This window comes from Elgaria multicarinata, chromosome 2, assembly GCF_023053635.1.
Source record: "Elgaria multicarinata webbii isolate HBS135686 ecotype San Diego chromosome 2, rElgMul1.1.pri, whole genome shotgun sequence".
In the NCBI taxonomy this organism is placed as follows: Eukaryota; Metazoa; Chordata; class Lepidosauria; order Squamata; family Anguidae; genus Elgaria; species Elgaria multicarinata.
Window position 1 is genome coordinate 93,328,143 of NC_086172.1, and position 24,369 is coordinate 93,352,511.

The 24,369-nt window shown below is 38.8% G+C and overlaps 1 protein-coding gene across 1 annotated transcript in view; it reads left to right on the plus strand.

The window, feature by feature from the left end:
- The first annotated feature begins 463 nt into the window (after nt 1–463).
- PIK3C2A (phosphatidylinositol-4-phosphate 3-kinase catalytic subunit type 2 alpha) overlaps nt 464–24,369 on the plus strand; it is a 55,093-nt gene continuing 31,187 nt past the window's right edge. Inside the window, exons 1-9 of the mRNA XM_063117216.1 lie at nt 464–672; nt 6,800–7,979; nt 14,126–14,226; nt 16,106–16,263; nt 19,254–19,374; nt 20,093–20,204; nt 21,188–21,267; nt 21,375–21,438; nt 23,919–24,062. Coding sequence (XP_062973286.1) covers nt 6,867–7,979; nt 14,126–14,226; nt 16,106–16,263; nt 19,254–19,374; nt 20,093–20,204; nt 21,188–21,267; nt 21,375–21,438; nt 23,919–24,062 — 1,893 coding nt within the window. The 5' untranslated portion in view covers nt 464–672; nt 6,800–6,866. The remainder of the gene's footprint in view (nt 673–6,799; nt 7,980–14,125; nt 14,227–16,105; nt 16,264–19,253; nt 19,375–20,092; nt 20,205–21,187; nt 21,268–21,374; nt 21,439–23,918; nt 24,063–24,369) is intronic.

The window sequence follows — 24,369 nt, forward strand, 5'->3', positions numbered from 1 at the left end:
CTGTGCTACCCCACAACAACATACTTAGTACCCTAGACCAGCCAAGTTATTTTGTCACCTGAGACAGAAAATCCCAGAAGCACCTATCCTGCTCCCTGGCAATTTAAAATACAACAACCACCTTAACTGCCCTTACATGGCATCCAAAAATCAGCTGCCTGAGGTGGCTGCCTCCCTCTGCCTAATGGTAGGGCCAGCTCTGCCTGGATGTCCTAAACAAATAGGGCAATTCAAGGGGAATCCAGTCCTCGCTGTGTAAAGAAAGAAAGCCTGAGCAATTGTGCTTGTGTGGGATTACTTTCTCATCAGATGGACTGGCTTCTTCTGACTACCCCTAGCCAAATCAACCTGCTGTTGGAGGATATCCCCACCAACACCTCACAGGAACAAACTCCAACCGCTCCACTTCCCTGCGCTCAATCCGTCCTCCGTCCTTCTGCTCCGCCTAGTCCCTTCCCTCTCGGGCTGCCTCTCTTTGCCAAGGGCCGGAAGTGCACACAGGCGGTAGCAACAGCGAGCCCAGCGCGGAGAGCGAAAGAGGCGGGGAAGAAGAAGGAAAAGAAGACGGGGGTTTGGCTTCGGGCTTGCCTGCAACTTTCTCCGCGGGGAGGACGACGGAAAATGGCTGCAGCAGCGGTGGCGGCTGGTGCTTTGGGATGGAGGCGCGCTGAGGTAAGGGGAAAGGGCGCGGGGGGACTGGACTTGTGTTCTCTATTACGAGGGTCAGTCAGTATGTGTGTAAGAGAGAAACAAACCCCTGAGGCGTTTCTCGCCGCCGAAAAGGACTTGGCTGGCGGGGAGCTTCCTCTGACGGATTGCATCCCAGCTAGCTCAGTCTCGCGGTCGCCTGTTTTGCTTTCCCGTTGCTGAGGCCTCGTTTCCTCTCTCGGTTCCCAGCGTCTCGTCCTTTGCTTACAAGCTACGTAGAGTCTCCCTCGGTTTGCCAGATTTCTTCTCTTCCCTCCCCCTTCCTCCTTTTGTGCTTGTTTGGGACTTTTCCCCTAAGCCCCATTGCCTCTCTAGGGGAAGGAAGGAATGAATGAGGGGGCTGTGGTGCTTGGTTTGTAACCCTGGGGGCGCGAAGGCCAACCAATTAAGGTGGCGCCGAGGAGGAGCTGCCTGGTTATGACTCCAGTTCTGGAAAGGAGACAGTTGAGTAGATAAGGAGGCGTCCTACTAGCTGTCTTGTTGAAAATGGGGCAGGAGGAGACTGGTTTCTCACTCTCGCCCCCCCCCCCCTTTCTTCTCGGCCTTGCGGAGCAGGAGTTTTTGACACACAAAAGGCTGGGTCGTTCAGCTAATCGTATGATACCGGAAGATAGAAAACACTTCCACTGCTGAATTTTTCAGGCAAATTTCCACCGCTTTGGTTTGTGTGGGGCCTAACAAGTATGAGTTGAGCATCCTTAGGCAGGTTAACATAGAGACACATACTCACGGGGTTCACCTATACACAAACACGTTTGTCAGTAGTTATGAATGTTGCTGGCCTGCCATAGATGTTTGTGATCAAGCCTCATACCAGTAATTAGCTGTGGTAATAACTGCTGTGGTGCATAGGAGTAACGTTTTTATGGCCAAAGGCCCTTGGGTACCACAGTTGGTCGAGGAACAGCTCTTGTGGAAAAAGTTTATACAGTCAACAAGATTATCACCAGTGTTATTCTATGGCAGAAATTAATGTTTAAACAAAAACACTTAACTCTATAATGTTCCCATGAGACTTTACAGGAATCTCAGTAGAATTTGTCCATTTTGTTTTCTTACACTACCGGTATTTGTTTTTGTGGACACAAGCTATATGGGACCATATTTGTTACAAGATTCAAAAAGTTAAATGGTAAATATCTCAGTTTACCTGGATGGTGGAACAGCTTAATTGACTTGTTGGTATTTGACTCTCATAGATTTAAGTGTGTGTGTGTGTGTGCGTGCAATTATGCATATATGTACTAAGCTTTGTCCTTTAGACTGCTTTTCAGATGTGTAGTTAATTTGTAATATGAGACAGCTCGTAATTGAGTGGTCCTACTTAATAGCTTTTTCATGTTGAAACTGTTAATTTTTGTATTCTTGGCCTTTTCCAATATAAGACTAAAGAATGAAGGAAGATGATATGGTTGTAAAGAAAAGAGGGCAAAATTGAAAGATACAAGTTAAACTGCACTTCCATATGATAATGATGTTCTGTTTTAAATGTTTCCTTTCAAAGGCCTCATTAGGCAGCCTTATCAAAAAATCTCACAGAATAGAAAAGATGGTGTACATTAGGGAACGGCCATGAGATAATGTCTTCTGTGTGCAGTTTTGTTTGGAGTAACAACTAATCAGAATGGAAGTATACTTATAAGAATGAAAGTATAATGTATAGCTGGAACATAATGTATTTATTACATAATGGAACATAATGTATTTATTAAATCTGTAATCAGTATATTCTGTGTTTTTATATTCAGAAATCTATATATTCAAAATCTTTAGTTGCCATTGTTGTGTTTTTGCACTAAAGAACAAATGCAAAGAAACTTGATATTTCAATATAACTATAAAAATATTAGAAAACATGTTGCTGCTGCCATCAGTCCAAAACAAACACGCCATAGTTGAAGTTTTGATTCTGCAGGATGCAAAGCTTATCTACAAATTCACTTCATGGTGTGTTCCCTATTTCTTGACTTTGTGCAATTTGTATGACATGTTCAGCATGGTAAAGAGGAAGGGGCAAACCCAGATGGAAGTTTTTATACTTGCTTTCAGGGAAAGCTGAGCAGAATTCACATTTTCTTTAGATTTGCTCTGTGTTTTTGATACTGTATATCCCACATACTTTTGTACTGGATCTTTTTGCCCCAAGGAATTTTGTCCTCCACCCACCACATTCCATTGTCCTTTGTGGCAGGATTTTGTGTCATTCTGCATATGTTGCTCTTGCATATATTCCGCCACTTTGTGTTGACAGAGTCAGCATACAACATTGGCTTGTTGGATCCCACATTTGAATGTTCTGATGTCATATATAAAATATATGAACGTGCCTTATACTGAGTCAGATCTTTGGTCCATCTAGCTTAGTATTGTCTGGCAGTGGCTCTCCAATGTTTCAGATAAGGGTGTTTTCCAACCCAACCTGGACATGTCAGGGGCATGCTGGCGTCTTTCGCATGCAAAGCGTGTGCTCTGCCCCAAGCTATAGCCCCTCACCATGTGTCCTTTAATGTAGATGACTTTAACATTTAATCCTATGTCAGACTACTCAAGGTATTGACACCATTTAAAATAGAATAACCAAACTTCCCTTCATTGATCAACAGATCAATACAAACATGAACAAGTTATACATGTCCAGGTTAAAAATGAGGCTATCCAAAATTCTCTGGTTGTAGGCAACACAAACCCTAACCAGCTTATGCACACATCTATATCAAAACTCCTGTTAATCTTCATATTAATTATCAAGACAAAGATTGTGATAAGAAAATAAACATGTATTTTTAAACAATCTGTAACTACTAAAGAGGAGAACATTGAGGATTAGAACCAGAAATGTCCTCCTCCCTCACCCTTAAAATCTGCTCTGGAGCAAATGGGGGGAGGGGCACACAAAGGAAGGAGAGGACAAAGAAGTCCCATTGTGTGAGCAGAGGTCTACTCATGTGATGTTGTATTTAAGAAAGAATATACATATATATCTTTAAGAAAAGGTATTGGCAGAATAACCATCTGAAATTTAAATTAAAGATACGACATCAAAATGTTATTCAAGTTGGGTTGTCTGTAAAATATTATAAAGCTACATTTCCTTAAACTATGGAGTCATGAACTACAGACATAAAGGTTCCTTAGAGACATATATTTCATGAGTAGAGCTGAAAGACAGAAATAACAAAATTGGAAATAATAGTTTCATTACAGCTATATTATAAATTTAGAATAACCTTAAATGAACCTTCAACTCATTTCCTAGCATAACTTTTTATGAAGCCTTGTGCACCTTTTTAGGTGCTAAGGTGGGATAAAAATGTAAATAATTAATAAATAATAAAGAGTTTTCAAACAAACAGGGAAATTATTTTTATTATTTTGTATTGTGAATATCAACAAACAAAACATAAAATACATAGTGAAAATGAAAAAAAACCCTCATACATTGTGTGTATAAAATTATCATTTCTGTCGTATGTAACGTTCAAAAAAAAAGGGGGGGAAGAGTTAGACTAAATATCCATATATTTACCAACTCGCAAGTTGCCTCTATATCACACTCGTTCAAAAGTTGATAATGTTATTAGGTCCTCGAACAGTGAAATTATATATTTAAGGAATTCTATCCAAGGAAACTTCTACCATTATTAGAAGATATAGATGACCTTTTATACAGGTTTTTCTCAGCCATTCATAGAAGGAGATTTACATCCATTTGAAGATCACTGTGTTTTTGAAGAGCATGGTTCCTTCCTCAATAGTCAATTCCAGGAGGTAATGTTTGTAATAAACTGGACAAGAACAAATGAACTCAAGCTCAATCAGGATAAGATGGAGATTCTCTTGGTAGGTGACTGAACTGGCCAGGTGATAGAGTTCGATCCTGTTTTCAGTAGTTATAATCCCCGTTAAGGTTCAGGCTCATAGTTTGAGCTTGCTAGTGGATCCAATAATATCTCTGGTGGCACAACTTTCTTATGCAACATAAAGTGCCTTTCACCATTTTAGGTTCTGGATAGAAATAGCCTGATCACCCATCTCTGGTAATCTCAAAATTAGATCATTGCAAAGCATCGTTCATGGGTCTGCCTTAGAAGACCCTCTTGGAAACTTTGGTTAGTATACGATACAGCAGGTAGATTGCTAAGTGGGGTTAGTTATACTGAACATATTCATCTCTGTAGCATAAACGGGTGAGAAGTTATGCATATTTAAATGTGGCAACTACATAATAGCGTGGCAGCTATGTTGATCACATCACGCAGCCCCCCACCACTGGAATTTTGTAAGACTCACTTTTCTGAGACACTTATGCCATATATAAACAAAAAATATTCACTAAGCTTTTGCACTCTTTGAGTAAATAAATCCTGGTCTGGCTCTAGGACTATAATACTAATGTTAGTGAAGGTCTTAACACTGCCTACTTGCCTAAGGACTTTGGGTGTATGTGTGAAGAGCTACCCCGTACAGACAGGCAGGCTGTATGTGGCTGGAGAGGAGGCTGTGTCATATCTGCAGTAAACATTGACCCAAATTGCAGGAAGTCTGTATCTGCATTTTCTCCCCACTCCATCCCCATTCTCAGAATATGCTCAGAACTCAATATCTCTCATGATGGGTCGTATAGGTATCTCATGTCCCTTTCTGCTGGTGGTTGTGGGATCTGTCTCACAGATGAGAAGCCTACTCTTCAGGGGAAACTGCTAGTTATGAACCAGTAAGTCTTGGGGCTAAGTAATTCAGTGACACAACAGGAAAACGCCTAGTGGCACAAAAATGATTTTGGTATATATTAAATTTACAAGTAAATGGTATGAGAAACAAGGAAAGTGTAGTTCTTGAATAAAATGGGGCAGTTCACATGATCACCATGAGTTAAACATGCCATGGTGCATGCCATACCGTTTGGCTAATCACCTGATCGAGCACAGCTTATGTTGTCTGAATTAAGGTGGTATGGTTTGTTGGAAGGAGAAACTACCATCAAATAACCCATAGGCTGTTGTTAGGTTATTTTAGGGTTGTTCCCCCTCCAATAACCTACGCTGCCCAGGTCTAGACAATATTGCAAGCTGTCTCTGGGCAGGTGATTAGGCAAATAGTACCTGGCACACACCATGGCTTAAACAAGCCACTGTGATTCGTTTAAACCATGCTGATCATGCAAACCAGATCAGCATTTGATTAAATTGACATTTACAAACACAAATAATAGGTAGTTATTCAAAGAATTGTAGAAGTCTGGTAACTTCCTGATTAGACTACTGCAATGTACTCTACATGGGGCTACTCTTGAAGACGACTTAGATGTTGGAGCTAGGAAGTTGCCTATATGCTTCCAGTTAGAATTCAAGGTGTTGGTAATAAAGCCTTAAGTGGCTTGGGACCTCAATACTTGAGGGAGTGCCTCTCCCTATATATGCCTGCCCGAGACTTGAGATCTGTTGGAGGAGCCCTCCTCCACATCCCACCAACACAAGTCATACACTATGGTGGGACATGGAAGAGGGCTTTCTCTGTTGTGGTACCCTGACTATGGAATGCCCTCCCCTTGGAGGCCCGACTAGTGCCAATGCTGACTTTATTCAAGCGCCAAGTAAAAACATGGCTTTTTAACAAAGTTAAATTTACAAGTAAATGGTATGAGAAAGTGTAGTTGTTGAATAAAATGGGGTGGTTCACATGATCATCATGGGTTAAACAAGCCATGGTGCATGCTATACTGTTAATCACCTGATCAAGCACAGCTTATGATGTCTGAATCCAGGTGGTATGGTTTGTTGGAAGGAGAAACTACCATCAAATTCACCAAGCTTGCACTTGGTAAAATTCACCAAGCTCGCACATTGTTTTAACTGTTTTAATTGTTTATATTGCTTTTAAATTCTATACTGGTTTTAGCTTGATTAATGGTTTAATTTGTTTTTAGCTGTATATTGTTTTATATTGTATAATTTTATCTGTATGCCACCCTGACATCCTAGTGATATAGGGAGGGATACAAATGTTTTAAATAAATAAGTCTGGAACCTTGAAATGACTGATAAATGCAAAAAGAGTAATTTTGTAAGTAACATTTTTTTTCTCCCTCTAGTGCTGCTGAGTCTGTGTTCGAATATTCTTGGGCCAAAGATTTTCAGGAGAGGGGATTGGAATTGTTAATGGACATCTGCTTCCACGGCATGGCCCAGATATCTAGCAGCAATGAATTCACACAACGTACATCACCATCTTTGGGCACAACAAAGGCAAAAGAAGTGGACAAAGAAGAGGCATTGCAGATGGAAGCTGAGGCTCTGGCTAAGATGCAAAAGGAAAGGGTGGTAGCTGGAAATACACAAAGCACTGACCATTTAAGCAACTCCTGGCCAAATGTACAGTCCCGCAGAAAGCAGGACCATGATCTTATAGTGTTTCCAGAGTCTGATGCCAAGAAAAAGGTGGACGATAAGTTAAATTCAATTGATATAGAGAAACTTACCCGTGCTGAGCTAGAGAAACTACTACTAGAAGAAAATTTTGAATCCAGCAAACCACCTACATTGCCAGCAACTCCAGTTCTGAGACCATCTTTCTCTTCACAGTTCTATTCTAGCACTATTGTTCAAAGAGGACAGTGGACACCTGGGTTGACTGGGCCTTCTGCTTGCACTGTACCTTCTATTTACCCAGCACCCTCTTACAGTAAGCAAGTTGGTATCTTTCAGAATGGCTTCAATCCAGGTATGTCCACTTACCAGTCTACAAAACCTATTTATCTTAGTCTTCCAGAGAGGTCCCAGTACATTTCATATGCACCGCCTGCTACTGCAACTTTCCATCAACAAGGAAATGTACCTATATATCATTCAACACTTACCCCTGAAATGGCAAAAGTATTTGATAAGATAGCAAGCACTTCAGAATTTCAAAAAAATGGGAGATCAAGCACAGACTTAGAAGTGACTGGTGCTAAATCTACAATTAATTTGCCAACCTCTGACAACTCCAATGATATTAGTAAATTTGATTGGTTGGATTTGGATCCTTTAAGTAAGCCAAAAGTGGACAGTATGGATATTTTGTATACTGCAGAAGAAGGTGCAAAGGTGACTTGTAGTACAGTTGTAGAAGATCCTTGGGATGCTGTGCTGCTGGAGGAGAAACCCCCAGGAAAATGCCATCTTGAAAGAAAAGTTAGTGGGAAATCTACTTCTGGGGCAACGGTTACAAGAAGTCAGTCTTTAAACATTCGAACTGCTCAGCTTGCTAAGTTACAGGGCCAAACATCACAGGTAAAACATATCCTGAAAACCTGTTTTCATTTTGAGGCTGAAATTTTAAAACTGGCTGTTCAAGTTTGTATTATTTTGCTCAGTTGAAGAATCTGTATGTGTGTTTTCCCTGAAATACTCCAAATAATTGATTATTAGAAATTCCAGAAAATTGTTTCAGGATGCTTCTGTGTGTGTTTCCCATTATCGATTTATTTCCCATTATTTCTAGATGCTTTTAAGGGTGGAACCCTCCCAAGGCAGCATAAAGGGAACAATACAAAACAATCTTTTTTAAAAAACAAAAAACAAACAGCAATTATAAATAAAACTAGTCATCCAGGAATTAAGAAAGGGTCAGTGAAAACTGGTGGTTCTTCAAACTTGCATGAAGACCTTTTGAAAAACCCATCTCCACTGTGCTCAGCAACTTAATCACTCTGACATTGCCTTGTGGCGGGCAAGTGAGAAGCAGCTCTGCTGACGAGCTCAGGGTGCAAGCAGGCTGGTACGGGAACAGATTGTAGGATTGTTTATCCTATAAGCAATACAGGGTGTCCAGGTTTGTATGTTATGGTAACAACCTACAAATGGAGCATTTGTAGGATGTTGTTTCAAAAACAATACATGCATCCCCAGAAACCGTGGGTTAATTAATTTGCCTCCATAATGTGCATATGTGGTCACAGCCTAAGTGCTTTGGGATAATTTGAAGATAATTTGGGGCAAGGAATTGGAATCAGAGTATGTGTGCCTCACTGTGCAAATTTCCCAACTCATATTCATCTTCCACTCTAGGACACTTTCAGTTGTTACAGTTTTGCTCTGTTCCCAACTGAAAGAATCATTAGAGTGATGAATAATTAGAAGGACCATATTTATTATTGATTGATTGATAAATTATTAAAACATTTATATACTAACCATCAGTTGAGATTTTGGGCTAGTGCATAATATAAATAATACAGTTTTAGAAACCTAATACAGTACAATAAAAACTAATATTGAATAGCCATAATAAAGAACAGCAATGAAAAATTCAATTACAAAGGCAGACTGTGAGGTTATACAGATTAAAACGGGTAACAAATATGTTTTACCCTGGTGCCAAAAGGATGGTAAATTAAGGCCATGGCTAGACCAGGCCTATATCCTGGGATTGTCCCGGGATCATCCCTGTGCATCCAGATGACACACAGGGGATCCTGGGAGCAGGCAGGGACAATTTATTTATTTATTTATTTATTTATTTATTTATTACATTTTTATACTGCCCAATAGCCGAAGCTCTCTGGGCGGTTCACAAAAATTAAAACCACAATAAAACAACCAATATGTTAAAAGCACAATTACAAAGACGATCCCTCCATTTGCCTGAGATAATCCTTAGCCTTAGCTAGATAATCTAGTTAAGGCCTAAATGCCAGGCATATTTCTTTAGAGAGAGCATTCCAAAGATTGGTTGCCATCATAGAGAAACCCCTCTCCTTTGTAATTGATAGCACACTTTCAAAGGCACTTGGAATAGGGCTTCAGCAGAAGATCTTAAGATACAGACAGTCTGGAATGGGAAGATTGTGGCAGTATCCATTGCTGCAACAGCACTAGTGCTAAAGTCATTGTGCTAGTGTAAGCCAGCATTAGTGCAACATCATTAGTGCTTGCTAAGCCGAGGGGAAAAGTGGCATTTCAGCAAACTACTACCAAAATTTGGTGGCAACTTACTGTTTTTTCCCTTTGCTAGAAGGCGCTAATGACATTGCCCTAGTGTTGGTTTATGCTAGCACTGTGATAGCAATGGATTCTGCCGAATAAATCCCACCCAGACTCTTCTAACATCAAAGACATTGGAGGAGCCTGGACTAGGGTGGGTTGAGAGGATTAGAGGCTAGGGATGCACACATCAAAGCTTGGATCCACAAGTCTTGATCTTCCCCCATCCAGAAGCTTTAAGCTGTAATAGCTGGAGCAGGCCAATTCACACACACACACCAATCTCTCTCACACACCCTTTTTTCAAGGCTACTGTGTGGCAATGAGTCTTTATGTATTTTAGAATTCTTTTCCTTTTCTTAAAAATGTGGCTTAATATTTTTCTGCGTACCTGGAAGCCTGACTATGCGAAAACCACATACCTCAGGGACACTGGTCTGTAGGTAGGCCCATTTTGCTGTCCTAGTGATAAGTACAGGATTGCTGTTCAGAACTCTAGCCGGTCTGGAACAGGAGACCAGAGCTCATGGTATGGGAATAGTTTCAGGATGAAGAGGGAGAAGGGGGAAAAGCTAGCTAAAGAAGCTGAATTCAGGCCTGATTGCCAACCTCATACCTGAGTGCTGTTTTGCTATTTATAGCATTTGTATGGGGCGGGAGATTCCTAAAGAGTGGAAAAGGGAACAGGTGTCTTATCCATATAGAGCAGTGAGGGGTGTCTAACCTCATTGTTTGTATCCCCCTGACTGCCCTTCTTCCTCCTCTGCCCAAAACTGTAGCTGTTAGGAGCTCAAGCAAGCCAATACCCACTCCACCCATTTTCCTTCCTCCGCATCTTCAAATGACACCTTCAGCATTCTGTGCTTCTTCAAGGCAAATGAGCATGGTCCTCATCAGGCTGTTTGTGGAGTTTTCATCTTTAATTACAAACTAATATTTCTATATGTTGAGCAGAAACTACTACTTTCTTGGTGGGGGGCTCCCTTTGACTGCTAAACTAATAGGACCACCAAGTTTGGTATTGGAAGCGGCGATGATGGTGTTGCGCTTTAATAATTGTCCAAAACTCATATGCATGTGAATACTCTTAATTGTGCTATGCACTTCAACTTAGATTTTGAAATCACATATTCCTACGTGAAGAAGAGGTTTCAGGACTATTGAATTACTGGTAATTATACAGAACTATTGTGATCAAATACTCTTGCTGAAAATAAAAGCAACTAGATTTCCCTCCCTCCTTGAAGACAGGCTTTCTTTTTTTTTTAATTGGGATTCATGACATATCTCATATAATAATAATTATATATATTTCTTACATGCCTCTTCCTCTGGATTGAGGCAGAGAACAACATCAAATACAAAAATACTATAAAATACATAAAACTGATTAAAAACATACAAAACTAACACATTATTAAAGTAACAGCAAGACAACTTAAAATTCTACTGGGTAGGCCTGCCAGAAGAGATCAGTCTTTGTAGCTTTAAGTCTGTTAAGTTGGCGAATCTCTCCTATCCTATTTCACATCTTGATGTTGGACATGACATGCATAGCTAGTATATTAAAAAGAGATGTAATGTACATTGTTTCTAAAACTTGATGGAGAAAGAGGGGAAGAACAGTGTGCACACAAGCAGGGGCAAAACAGATGCCTTGTCTACAAAAGAGGAAGTTGAGTGATCTCTCTTGAGTGTTAGGAGGAACTAGATTTTTAAGTTCCTTGTATGAACAAAACATTGTCTGGCATGGGAATAAAGGTTTACAACTCAGCAGGACAAAGTTTCTGCTGAACAAAACAAACCCTTGAGATCTAGTATGCTTACATCACTTTTCAAAAAAGGCTGTTGTTTTTTACCATTTTAAGCTCTTCACAAGTGGTCTGCATAATAATTTACCATCCTTCACTCTTTTTTTAGCATGGACACATAGGATCTCTGATTCTGTTAGGGAATATATATACATACATACATATATATATATATATATATATATATATATATATATATGCTATGAGGTGGTCAACTGGAATATTCTGGGCTGTTTTGCTTTTAGTTTGTGGCTTAAACTCTTCTGCAAAGGTGAGCACAATGCAGATTGTTCAATTCATAGATTATGGCAGTAATCCAACTGCTGCACAGTTCTCTTATAGGCTTCCTATATGTTTTTAGTCTGATGTTTTTATCCTGTGTGTTCAATTGTTTTGTCTTTAACACTTTTATTCAAAGCTGCCTTACTAGGGCTTGCATGAAATAATTTTGACTGCCTTTACAAATTTAGGCTTTTTTGATGCATGCATAAAAATTCAAGTATTAGCTTGATCTGAGACTTGTAAAGATGGACATGTGAAGCTCATGAATGAAAAAAAAGAGCCTAGTTACAGAGTATAATTGTTATGCTGATTCAGACCATTAATCCCTCTAATTCAGCATTCACTCCTGGCAATGAAACTAATGAATCAGTTGCCCATTAAATGTAGCAAACTCCCTGGTGCAGGAGCTGTTACTGTTCAAATTAAATTAATGTTGTGTTCAATTGTGAAGTTGAAGCTGCATGTGGTATCTTCATAAATTGAATTCTTACTCTACTCTCAGTTCAGTTCTAATGGCTATGCAAGCTTTCAGTTTTTAAATTGGAGACATGTGTTTCTTGTTTGTTTTTTCAACACAGAAATGTCACATTCTCGGAAACTTTGATGGAGTGGAAAATAACATTTTTTAAAATCAAAACTAAATATAGTACAACAAGAACAGTCACGTTAGCATGTTGAAAAGTGAAGAATTTGTTGTTATGTCTCGGACAAACTGTGGTTCGTTTTACTATGGATTGTCTGAACAAGCCAATTTATCTGGCTTGGTCAGATAAATAATAGTTAAAACTAACTGCAGTTAGCAGTTAAGACATAATGATCCAAAGATTCCCCAGATAAAAATAATAAGGCACCTGAGAGCTCGTCCAGAGTAGTATTTGATGAGGCATAGGGCTGCAGCTTAGAGAATAAATCCCATATGGGGATCTTATGGTTCAAGCCCAAAATAATCTTTTTGATACTAGCTGGTTTAATTGATGATACCCCACAATAAGATAAAAGGCAGAATAGGGACAACTAATTTCATTATTTTGTATTGATTAGAAGATGTTTGCCTATATATATGCTTTTCAGAGTGTACTTTGGCACTGTTAAATGGGACATTTGCTGCTGTGGCATGCTCATGTGACATATACGCTTTAAATCAGAAGCAAATGTATGATTAAAGTAGCTGGCACAAAAGTGACACAGGTGGCGGGAACTATGGAGCTAAAGCAAGTCCTATTTTCAAGTTGTTCCTACTGCATTGTATGAGTTACTTAACTTGAGTAATAGCAGCTGTATAAATGTTTGCTTATGTCTTTTAATAACATGAATAAAATGTTCCATAGACTTTTGAAGTAAACCTACTTACAACTTATTTCAATTTTTAGTTCCACAAGAATGCCATTGAATTTTATATATTGGAAATTAGAATTAGAAGCCATAAAAACTAGGACTATTTTAAGATTACATAATTAGAACTAAGAATGTTATGTGCTATCATTCATTTAGCAGAAGTAGCAGATCATATTCCATTCCACTTGCTTGAATTTTAAAGATGGAATCAGCACAAATATCCTCTGTGTGCCTATTGCTATTTTATCATGTTAGGTTTGAGATTGCATATTTCTAAAAAGATTTAGTGGGATGAGTGGTCATATCCTAGGAAGATGTTTAAATAGCACTTCTCCATATTATGTCTATATATATGTGTGTGTGTGTGTGTGTGTGTGTGTGTATACACACACACACACACAAGGTATAAAACATATATGAGAGAGAAAACAAATGCATCCTCAGGAAGTTAGTGAATATTTGAAGTTAATAAAATTCTGTCCAGATTAAACAGAACATCTTTTGAGAGGCACAGTCATTAGACAGAAAATTATTCAGAGATTTGCACCTTTGCTTATATAAATTAACTTGGCTTTGCTTACGTGTATGGATGATGAAGATGATGATTAAGATTAAGACGGAGACGTCTGCATATATTTGTTCAGATATTATAATAGAACTTAACCGTTTTTAATTCTGTTCTGAAATTAGTTTCCTTTGCTTCAGGTAGACACATGTCATATGTGGGGTAGGGGAGCAGAAATCCATATCTACTTGGAAAATCTATTTTTAAAAAATTCTGTTCACTATAAGGTGCTATTGAGTTGTCAGTAATACATTTCAACTTTGTACTTAGAGAGTGCAATTTTATTATCAGTACAAGGCAAGTTGATAATTAGCAATAGTTCTACACATAGTTGTTTTCATGAATTGAATGAGACTGTTTAGCAGTTTGCTTGCAATTTATATATGGCAGAATTCTAATTATAACTATTTTTGGAAGATTTATGTCTATCATTGCCTGACCTCTTTATCCTTAAATTTCAGACAGACAGTGGGACCAGTAGCCTGCCAACAAGAAATAAACTTCTAAAAAATGTTGAAGGGCAAAATCAAGAACAATCAGCATTTTGTGATGCCATTGCAAAGTAAGCAGTAGTTTAGTGCAAACTGATTCTAAGTAATACCAAGTGGAATGACTGAAACATATGTCTACCTCTTTAAGGAAGGAAATATCAGCACTGGTTTCATTCATTGGTTATAAAATAAGACTTCGATATTTTGGATCATATGGCATATGTTATAAAGCATGTCTTGGTCAAATGCCAATTTAACCTCTTATAACTTACCTTTTTCGTAAAGGCAAACTTAATTTTGTTTTCACAAAATAGTAGTAAAGTGTTGGGACTGATTTCTGAATTTACTGCATATAAATTTGTGTATGGCAGTTTTAGCTATTGTACTATTCCTGCATTACAAGTGGAGTCCCACAATAAAATATTGCAGGGTATCCAGTTGCTGAGAGGGTTGGAAAAAAGAAAAAATAGCATGAAAAGCAGCAGTCCTTTCTCCAATGTGTTCATGTACATTTTTAAAAGTGCAACCAATCTGCATGCAAGTCAGTGGTCTGGGACTTGCATGGGGTAATTTCAGTAGATTAACCTTTGTTGCAACCTTCAAAGTTTGGAGTATTTTTGACTAGGAATCCAACCCATCCTCAGCCTTACCTCCGACCTGCAATATTAACAGCGTACTACATTACAGTACTGCTTCTCTCTTGGCAGATCGCTCCAACCTGCCACAGGGGTATAACAGTGAACAACACTGCAGGTGTGTTGTATGCTACTCTCTCAGCCCAACCAGGAATAGGGATCTGATATCTCTGGACAGCACTGCAGAGTTGTTCTAAACTATGCAGAGCCTGAGCTGCAGTATTTAATATGAATGACTTGTAGGGTTATCAAAAGTCATTCTTTCCCAGTCACAGCCCCTTCCGACCAGCAATATGGGGACAATAAACACTATTTGCTTTGGAATTTGCATTAGCAAGTTTATTTTTAAAAATTTTCACACTAAATTAGGATTTACAGGTGAGTAGGAACTCTTCTCTTTGCTGCTACCATTTGGGGGTTGGGGAGCAGGCTGGACACGATTGTGCCCAATCTTCGGTATATTAAAATAAGCTTGGACTACACCATTGAATTTTATAGGGAACTCTCACTTCTGATCATGGAAACATTTAAAAATAGCTGCTCAGTATGAACCAGGAAATTATCTATCCAGACAATGAGATGATTCTCTCCATACTTTTTCTATCTGTATCACTTAATCCTTACTCCTTTTCTAGGATACTCCATTTCATTTGCCAATCTACCCCTGGTTTTCCATTTTTTTCCTCCCAACAGTCAAGTCAGTCCATTTTTGGCCACTGAGCTTGCTCAGTACTCATTGGGCTGTTTTGACACATTACTCACTTCCCCTTAAGACTTTTTCTAAAGATTTTTAATATTTATGTAAACCTTGGGATTTTCCCAAACCTGCTGATGCCTCCGACTGGTATGTGTGGTGCTGTTTTGGCTACATAAACAATGGCACTCATGCTTGAAGATTGGAAATAGAGGCGGGGGTAAGAGGGGAGACTGAAAAATTCTCTGATTGCATAATTTATTTCAAAGTGAACAGGTTTGTATAACATGTTCACTTTTAAATATGATTTGGGGATTTTTTGTGTATAACTGGGGGAGGTTGTTTGAGATTGGTAGAGTATTGGACTTCTAGGAATAGATGGCCGAGAATTGGCCTGAAAGAATAGTAAAACAGTGTTTTAATAAACAACCACTGGATCCTAACTATATTTACTCAGAAGTAAGTTGCACTGATTTCAATGGGAATTCCATGTTAAGTATATTTAGAATTGCAGCCTGATGCACTTTGTAGTGTTATTTTATGTTTTTGTTTTTTCTATTGCTGTGAGCTTTGTTATATACCTTCATCAGAACAGGAGATTTATATACATCTTGCTTACAGGTTGAGGACCGCATTTCACCATAGCAGTCATGTTACAAACTCAGGATTTGTGTTGAGTCCAGTAATGTTGCAACGAAACATCAGCGGAGAGAACTCTAGCATCAAAATTTCAATAGAAATTGAAGGTTTTCAACAGCCAGTGACATTTACATGTGATGGTATGTGTGTTTTCATTTTATAGGTGTGTGTCAGTAGATCAAAATAGTAAGGCAAGATTATAGTTTCTGTAATTCATTGTATTCTAAATTATTTGCACACATGAGTAGTGTTATTATTTGAATTTAGTTTTAGCTGCTTGTAAATATCATAGGACAAGGTTCCCAGCTAACGAAATGTATCTGAATAATTCTTAGGGAACTTTTAGAGGGGCAGGCTTTTTGTTAGTTTCTTTTTATTGGAGCTGATTTGAACTTTTCAATTCTATTGTCATTCCTTTTGAAGACCTGGTCCCATTTATGCATGCTATGTCCATCAGGATTAAGGGGTGCTGTGCTACCTAGCCCCAAAGGAGAACACAATATACTGCTTCTCAGTTCCTTAGATGACACGCTCGCGTCCCATCAGGAAATGGGGGGTCTCCAGAGCCTGCTCTGCAGTTTCTCTAGGGGGTCTGGGAAAATACCTAATTGCCTGATGGGCACCCACTGAGAAAGAATGTGCCTTCTAGTTTTTCAACCCTTAGGATGTCGGACTCATCCCATCTCTCCTGCAGAGGCTGGATGGTGATGACATCAGTACAGTAGGGCTGACCCTAGCATGCACTAGCATGCAGTGACCTGCTTCAAGGGACTCCAGAGGGGAACACATGAAGCATTAATTTGTGGTGCACTATATTGACCCTTAGTGGAGGGAATGTAATTTGGACTCCAGGCATAAAAATGCCATTGCAGGACAGGAAAGTCTCTGGCCAACAAGAAGTTGACTGGAGGGAATTTAGACCCGTACATGAGGAAGATTGCTATCCCTGATCTACATGCTTCTGTTCCATGTAACATTTTGCTATCCAGATAATTCCAGCTACTCTCCTAAAGCAATTAATTACAATGAATTATAAACCACAAATCATTCTCTTGTAGCTGAAAATTTATACAGGGTCTGTCATTGACCTTTTTATAGTGGAACCCCAGAACACTACTGCATGTTGTAACACGGTCCCCAGATTATCCTGATAGTGATCCCTTCTCTAAGAAGACACTTTGTGCTAGAATATTCTGTCCCCAAAGTACCTCTGCTTTGGAATCAGCTAGACTAGTTGGAAGGGGAGACACCCTGTAATGTCACTGACAAGAAAGTTGCATTGCCAGATTCTGAACAAGTTTCTAGTGAAGAAATCTTGTTCATTTCTCTAGAGGAGAGTGCAAAAAGGTGCAACTTGAAGCCACTAAGTGGTTCCCAGAATACACCAAACCAGAGCATTTTTGCTTTTCAATTCCCTGCAAAATCACATAAACAATAAGTGCTGTGGTATTCATTCAGATTCCTTTGGAAATATAAGGACTCAATTGAACTTTGAACTTCAGACTACCTTTAGCTATTCCTGGGAGCTCTCCCAGGTCCTGCAGCATCTCACACTGACCTGCTGCTGCCTAGAAATTACCCTGTTTCCCCGAAAATAAGACAGTGTCTTATATTAATTTTTGCTCCCAAAGATGCGCTAGGTCTTATTTTCAGGGGATGTCTTATTTTTCCATGAAGAAGAATACGGTACACATTTATTGTTGAACAAAAAAAAAGGTCTTATTTTCGGGGGATGCCTTAAGTAGGTCTTATTTTCGGGGGATGTCTTACTTTTGGGGAAACAGGATAGGTCTTTAGTATTAGGATCCCTGCTCATTCATACAGTCTTGCTGCTAGCTTCTTCCTGCTTCAGGACAGTTTCCTTCAGCCTTTATCTAGCATCCTTTGGGCTCCTGGCCTATGCAGAGTAAGGACACTCTTGAGTCGCTAGTAGGGATTAAAAAATTCTGCTTGGAAATAGTGGTCTGCCAATATCTACCATAACAACTAAGCCTGTCCCTCCCCAAGTTCTCTGTATGTACCAGAGGATTTAGAGGGGAAAGCCTTTGGGATGAAATGAGACATACAGGAGGACTTGTGGTTTGTTAGTTTTTTCACTTTGTGCTGGGCTTGTCCCAAGGCAGTTTCTCTTAATTCTAGTCTGGGCACACTAGCAATTATTATTTTTTGGATACCTAGGGCAGTATTCAATGCTGTCCAAGTGCCAGCACTTGCACAATGGAGATTGAGCACTTCAGACAGGAGCCAGAAACAAGTGGAAACACTAGTTTATGAAATGGGGCAAGTCAGTGGAGCTCACATAACGGAACTCCACTGACTTGTCCTGATCTGGAAACAAGCATTTATGCTCATTTCAGGGCTTCCTTTATGAAGCACTAAATCCTTGTGGGTGAGTCCTGCTTGCACAGTGAAATCAGCAGCAGCACAGTGGCCCTGTTGGATACTACCCCTAGTGTATAGCGCTAAAAGACCCCAAATGCTATGATGCTGTAAACATCATAGATACCTATGATGTAGGTATCTATGTAGGTATCATACATACCTATGATGTAGGCTTGTAGATACCAGCCTAATTGAATAATATCTGATGAACTCAGCCTTGGGGATCCTTAGTCACCAAGGTGCCATATGATAGTGTCTTTGGATAGAAATTATGCATATAGTCTTATTTCCAGGTGAATTCTTTACTTGCCCTTTGCAATTAAAAAAAGCACCTGTCCTGAGCCTGATGCAAGTTGAGCAATTTATTTGTTAAATTTCTATCTTGTCGTTCTTTGTAACTCAAATCAAAATATCCTACAAGATTAACACTAGAATATAATAAATACTAAGAAATTTCTCACCTACTAATCTATGAAAATGCTTTGTAGCAGGCCCCTCAAATTGTATCCCAGATAAACGTAGCTCTTAATTGTTGTACTGATAAGAGAGTCTTTCCTCTGAGCCAAAATGCAAAGCAGTCTGTAGAAATAGGATACTTTGTACTAAAGCTCTCTGATAAACAAATTCACCTAATAGAATCTATATAACTAACATGGCAAAGTAAACATGAAAGTTGCATATTTCATATAGATACTTAAAACTGTACAGTATTTACTACTTTCTATTGTGTTCCCCTTCCTCTAAACAGCAAGTTCTCCAGTTGAGCTTATAATAATGCAAGCGCTTTGCTGGGTGCATGATGACTTGAATGATGTAGACATTGGCAGTTATATCTTGAAAGTTTGTGGAGAAGAAGAAGTTTTGCAGAAGTAAGCTGATTGTTTTCTTTCAATGTTTAACTGCTTAGATCATCATTACCAGGGGTAAATCATTCTTAAGTGTTAAATTATGTGAAAACAAACCCACAGTACTTTCAGTCTTAAAATTCGGGGTGGGGTAATTTAATAGCAGAACTTAATGTATATGTTTGTTGTATCTATAAGCATGAAGTTTTTTTCTTTTAGACACAGGCTATTAAAAACTTAGTAAACTTAGTAAATTTCCATGTTAGGATCCATACATTGTCCAGTTTGTTTAAATTCAAGTTTTTTAAAAGTCGTAGTAGCTTCAACAAGCTTAGTTACTCATACAAATAAGCCAACACCACTGATATATGCCATGTTCCCAGAAGCAGAACCTGGATTTGCTTTTGGGGTGTATCTAAGAATGGTGGCTCCTTGCAAAAGTATATACCTGACTCTTATTTATTTTAAAGGGAAAATAAAGGTCTTGTTACCTTTTTGTTTACTGCAACTTCTGTGTCAAATCTTGGCCTATGGTTCTGTTAAGTAGCTACGCCATTCAGTTATGCCATCACTTCAAAGTCTGGCATACATGCTGTAGAAATGATTCAGTATTGTATAGCATATAGAGGGCAGAGATAGGAATGTCTAGATTCTAGGCACCATTACTTTGCAGGAAGATGTTTTGAAAAAAATATTGCGAATTTGAAATGATAGGTAACCACAATGTTCATTTCTTTAACAGTAAGCACAGTGTTGGAAGCCATGAATACATTCAGAACTGCCGAAAGTGGGACACAGAGATTAAACTACAACTCTTGACTCGTAATGTTATATGTAGAGATTTAGCACGAACAGTAAGTGCAAAGGAAACACACATTCTCAAAACAACCATGGTTTAATGATTTCATGCATATTATTGAGGGTACGCACATTCTTTGCTCTGACTCTCTCTGACTTGGAATTGAGGAATAACCAAATTTATTCTTGTTATAGATACCAATGAAGATTTTAAAAATCATTGCAGTCCCTTACTTCTGTACAAGAAGTGAGGAAAGTTAGTGATCCAACTTGTATGTACATAGTATAGTATTTCCAAACAAAATACATCACTGTTTCCTAGACAAAGAACTTTTTAGCTTTTAAGAAATTTTGTTAGTCTTCAACCTATTTCTTGAATTAGGAGGGTTCCTTCCCTTCCTTGTCATAATAAATTAAAATCAGTCATACTGAAATATATTAATAGATTTTTAAGCCAACTAAACATCAGTCGTTCTCATCTTGCAAGGTTCTGCTTTCACAGAAGATGGGTTGCAAATTTACTCAGCACCTAAAGGTCAGAGGACTCTTAGAACAGCAGTCATCACTACAGGTGGACCCAAAAAATGCAAAGTTCCTGCTCACACATAAGAACTTTGGGTATATGTATGGAGCTCTTTAGATCTTGGCCTGTGACTTTTAAAAAAGGAAAAATTGTTGACTTGAAATAGTCTCATTGGTGAAGCTAAAGAAAAAGACATTCGTAAAACTGAACTTTTGAATTTGTGATCAAAATTGTGGATTTAAGATTAAAAAAATGCTACATTAATTCATGTTAAGCAAAGTCAATGGAAATGCAAAGGTGTATGTATGGGCTTTGCAGCACCCTTAAGTGGAGTATTGAAAGATAGAAATGGACGTACTTTTTAAGGAAGAGGGGAGAAATGCCAGATCTTCCATTTTCTAAACTCCATTAATCAAAAAAGCAATTAGCTATCCATGTGTAGATTACTTTTTTGAGTTGCCTTTATGTTTAGAAGAACAAGGATAATCAAATAACTTGCATATTTCCCATTTTTAGGAAGATGATGATGAGACGTCAATAGATTTGACCAAACATCTCTGTCATGTAGAAAAGCTTTTCAAAGAGAGCATTCAAAGGTAACCACTGTGGCATAATACCATTTGTAATCAAACTAATTCATCCCAATGTCTGTATATTACTTTCACAAATCTTCCACTTGTAATATAATACTTGTTTGTTGCAGCCACACTCTTGAGGAGTTGTTAGAAGCTTATCATAATCACGTTGACAAACTGCTTAAGACTGCGGTAAGCTATATCTTTAATGTTATTCCTAGTACATTTCATGCTCCACTAATCATAGGTTTTTAGCAACTGTTTATATATCAAAGTGGATTAATATAGTAATTGCTGATAATATTTGAGACACTGCCTCTGTTATGGAGATGTGCTAGTTATGAATGTTCAAACAATCTTATCCACTGTGTAAAACATTCTTTTTTGCCTGTCTAATTTCCAAAGTTCAAGCTCCCTATGAAGCTGTTGCTTTTATTGTTGAAACATGGATATCCACAATTGCTCTTGGGGGTATACTCTGAACAATGTGGCTAGGGGCTCTTCAAGTTCTCTCTGTTTCTATATGGCAGTTGGCTGGCACTTTCATATATTAGGAAGTGATGGTAGTATAATAAAATAGAGGAACAATAATTTCCTTCTGAACTTCTTCAGTCTCTCTACCCCTGCCACAATTCTAACTTTAAAAAAAATCCTTTTTGTTTCCTATATCCTTGTGCCTCACCATAAAAAAACAATACTGATGCTCATGTGTAGTTTTCAAAGTACAAATGAACTGATGGTGTTTTGTATGAGTCTAGTTCTGGGCACCAACTTCAAGAAGGATGCAGACAGGCTGCAGGGGTTTTAGTGGAGGGCAACAAGGATGATCAGGGGTCTGGAAACAAAGCTCTATGAGGAGAGATTGAAAGAACTGGACATGTTTAGTCTTGAGAAGAGAAGGCTGATGGGAGACATGATAGCACTCTTCAAATACTTGAAAGGTTGTCACACAGAGGAGGGCCAGGATCTCTTCTCAATTATCCCAGAGTGCGGGACACGGAATAATGGGCTCAAGTTACAGGAAGCCAGATTCTGGCTGGACATCAAGAAAAACCTCCTGACTGTTAGAGCAGTACGACAATGGAACCAATTACCTAGGGAAGTCATGGGCTCTTCCACATAGAAGCCTTCAAGAGACAGCTGGACAGCCATCTGTCAGGGATGCTTTAGGGTGGATTCCTGCATTGAGCAGGGGGTTGGACTCGATGGCATTACAGGCCCCTTCCAACTTTTCTATTCTATGATTCTGTAAGTTCTATGTACAAAAAGTCTGTATGCACTGCAAAACTGTACAGATACACTTCATCCCTTCTAACAGTTTCCTTTAACTAGTATTTATAGATAAACCCATGACTTCCATTCAGATGGTACTTCTATAGTCAATGGCATTTCCTTTTATTTGTACCCTTCCTTTTACTTTTAAGCTTATTACCAACCCTGAGCTTTTGGGAAAGCGTAGGCACAAATATAAATAAGTAAATGCTCTTAGGCTCTGTACAATCTATGGATTGCACCGAGCCAAGCAGGGCAGAAGGAATGACAGGGTTGATTACACTTCCTGTTCCTTCTGCTCAAAAAGAAATTCAGTAGAGGGGCCTCTGAGCCTGTCTAACTCACTTACTGGCACTGGTCAGTGATGGACCCTTCCAGTGATGGGCCCTTCCAGTGATGGGCCCTTCTTGACCTGTTGCAACCTCGGAAGCACAGTCACTGTGATAGCTGTAAGGGGGCGAGAGGGGGAACAGTCCAACTTTGGATTCTCACTCCCGAAGTCTTAAGGGTGTTTATGGTCTCAGGAGAGGAAATCCACAATATCCTATAGTTGCTGGGATGCTCTCTCAGGGGCCACAGGATTGCTCTATCCTCTACCCTTTGACTATATAATGTATTTTTTTCAATAATCCTCAAATATTTTCCTCAAATCAATAATATGCCAGTAGTTTCATGTTGTTATACTTCAACCAAGTTTCACTGATGTTTCATTTGAACCTGGAAAATTTGTTCTACATATTAAAATGGTTAGGATCCCTTTAAACTCCAAGAAGCCACTTTGGTTTCACAGTCATTATTTTAGCAGATAATAATAATAATAATAATAATAATAATAATAATAATAATAATAATTTATTTCTTACCCGCCTCTCCAATTGGATCGAGGCAGGGAACAACAGCAAACATAAAATACATAAAATACTAAAACTATCTGGGCCAGCCAGGGTTAAGGATTGGGATCCTTGCACTGGATTGGGATGGAATTTCAGAGAGCTCCGGAAGCTGAAGAGGTAGATTGGAGAATGTTGCTGACTGGCAGAGTGTTGCTTATTGCAAGTCACTGAAAAGCATTATGGCATGAACTTAGCATTCAGGCATCTTGGAGAGGCAACAGATCTTGTGCTCCTTTGGTGGTAGGCTATCAAAGCAGCTGGGTGCTTTCCTACAGGTCTTCCATATTGAATAAATATTCCCTCGTTTAATAAAACTAGCCTGCTCTGAGCATACTTTTGTTTGGAAAAAAATGGTAAAACCTCATATTGCACATTCCTGTTTGTCCGCAGACAATGTCTCAAGCCATTCTTATACTTTTTGAGGTTGCCACTAAGACTTTACTATTGGGAAAAGTCTTATTTTTTGCAACATAAATAACTTGCTCTGTCATGTGCTTTTCTCATCAGAATCAGCTGAAAGCAGTAGATCCAGTCATTAAAGCTGTCAAAAAAATTTGCTGTACATTGGATGGGGTAGAGACTCCTGCAATTACAATATCTTTAAAGAAGCTAAGAAGAGCAGTTAACCTTCCAAGGAGTAAGAGTCCTGAGGTAATTAGTTCAGTCATTTTGTTTTCTGCTGTGTACATAGCCATAATACAATCTCAGCCCCATTCCCTCCACTCCCACAAATTGCCTGCAGACAAGTTGATAGAATGAAAGTGGTTTGGACAGATTTTCTGTTTCAGTTGCCAACAAACATAATATGAGGTCAAAGGAAAATTCTTTCTTCCTAAAAAAAGAAAGAAAAAGAAAGAAAAAACCATTCATTTTAGAGCAGAGCAAATTACGTGCTGTTGCATTTAAAAGCTCTTGAAGGGGCTTTGGAGCAGTACTAGTGAGAATATCCCCTAGTCCC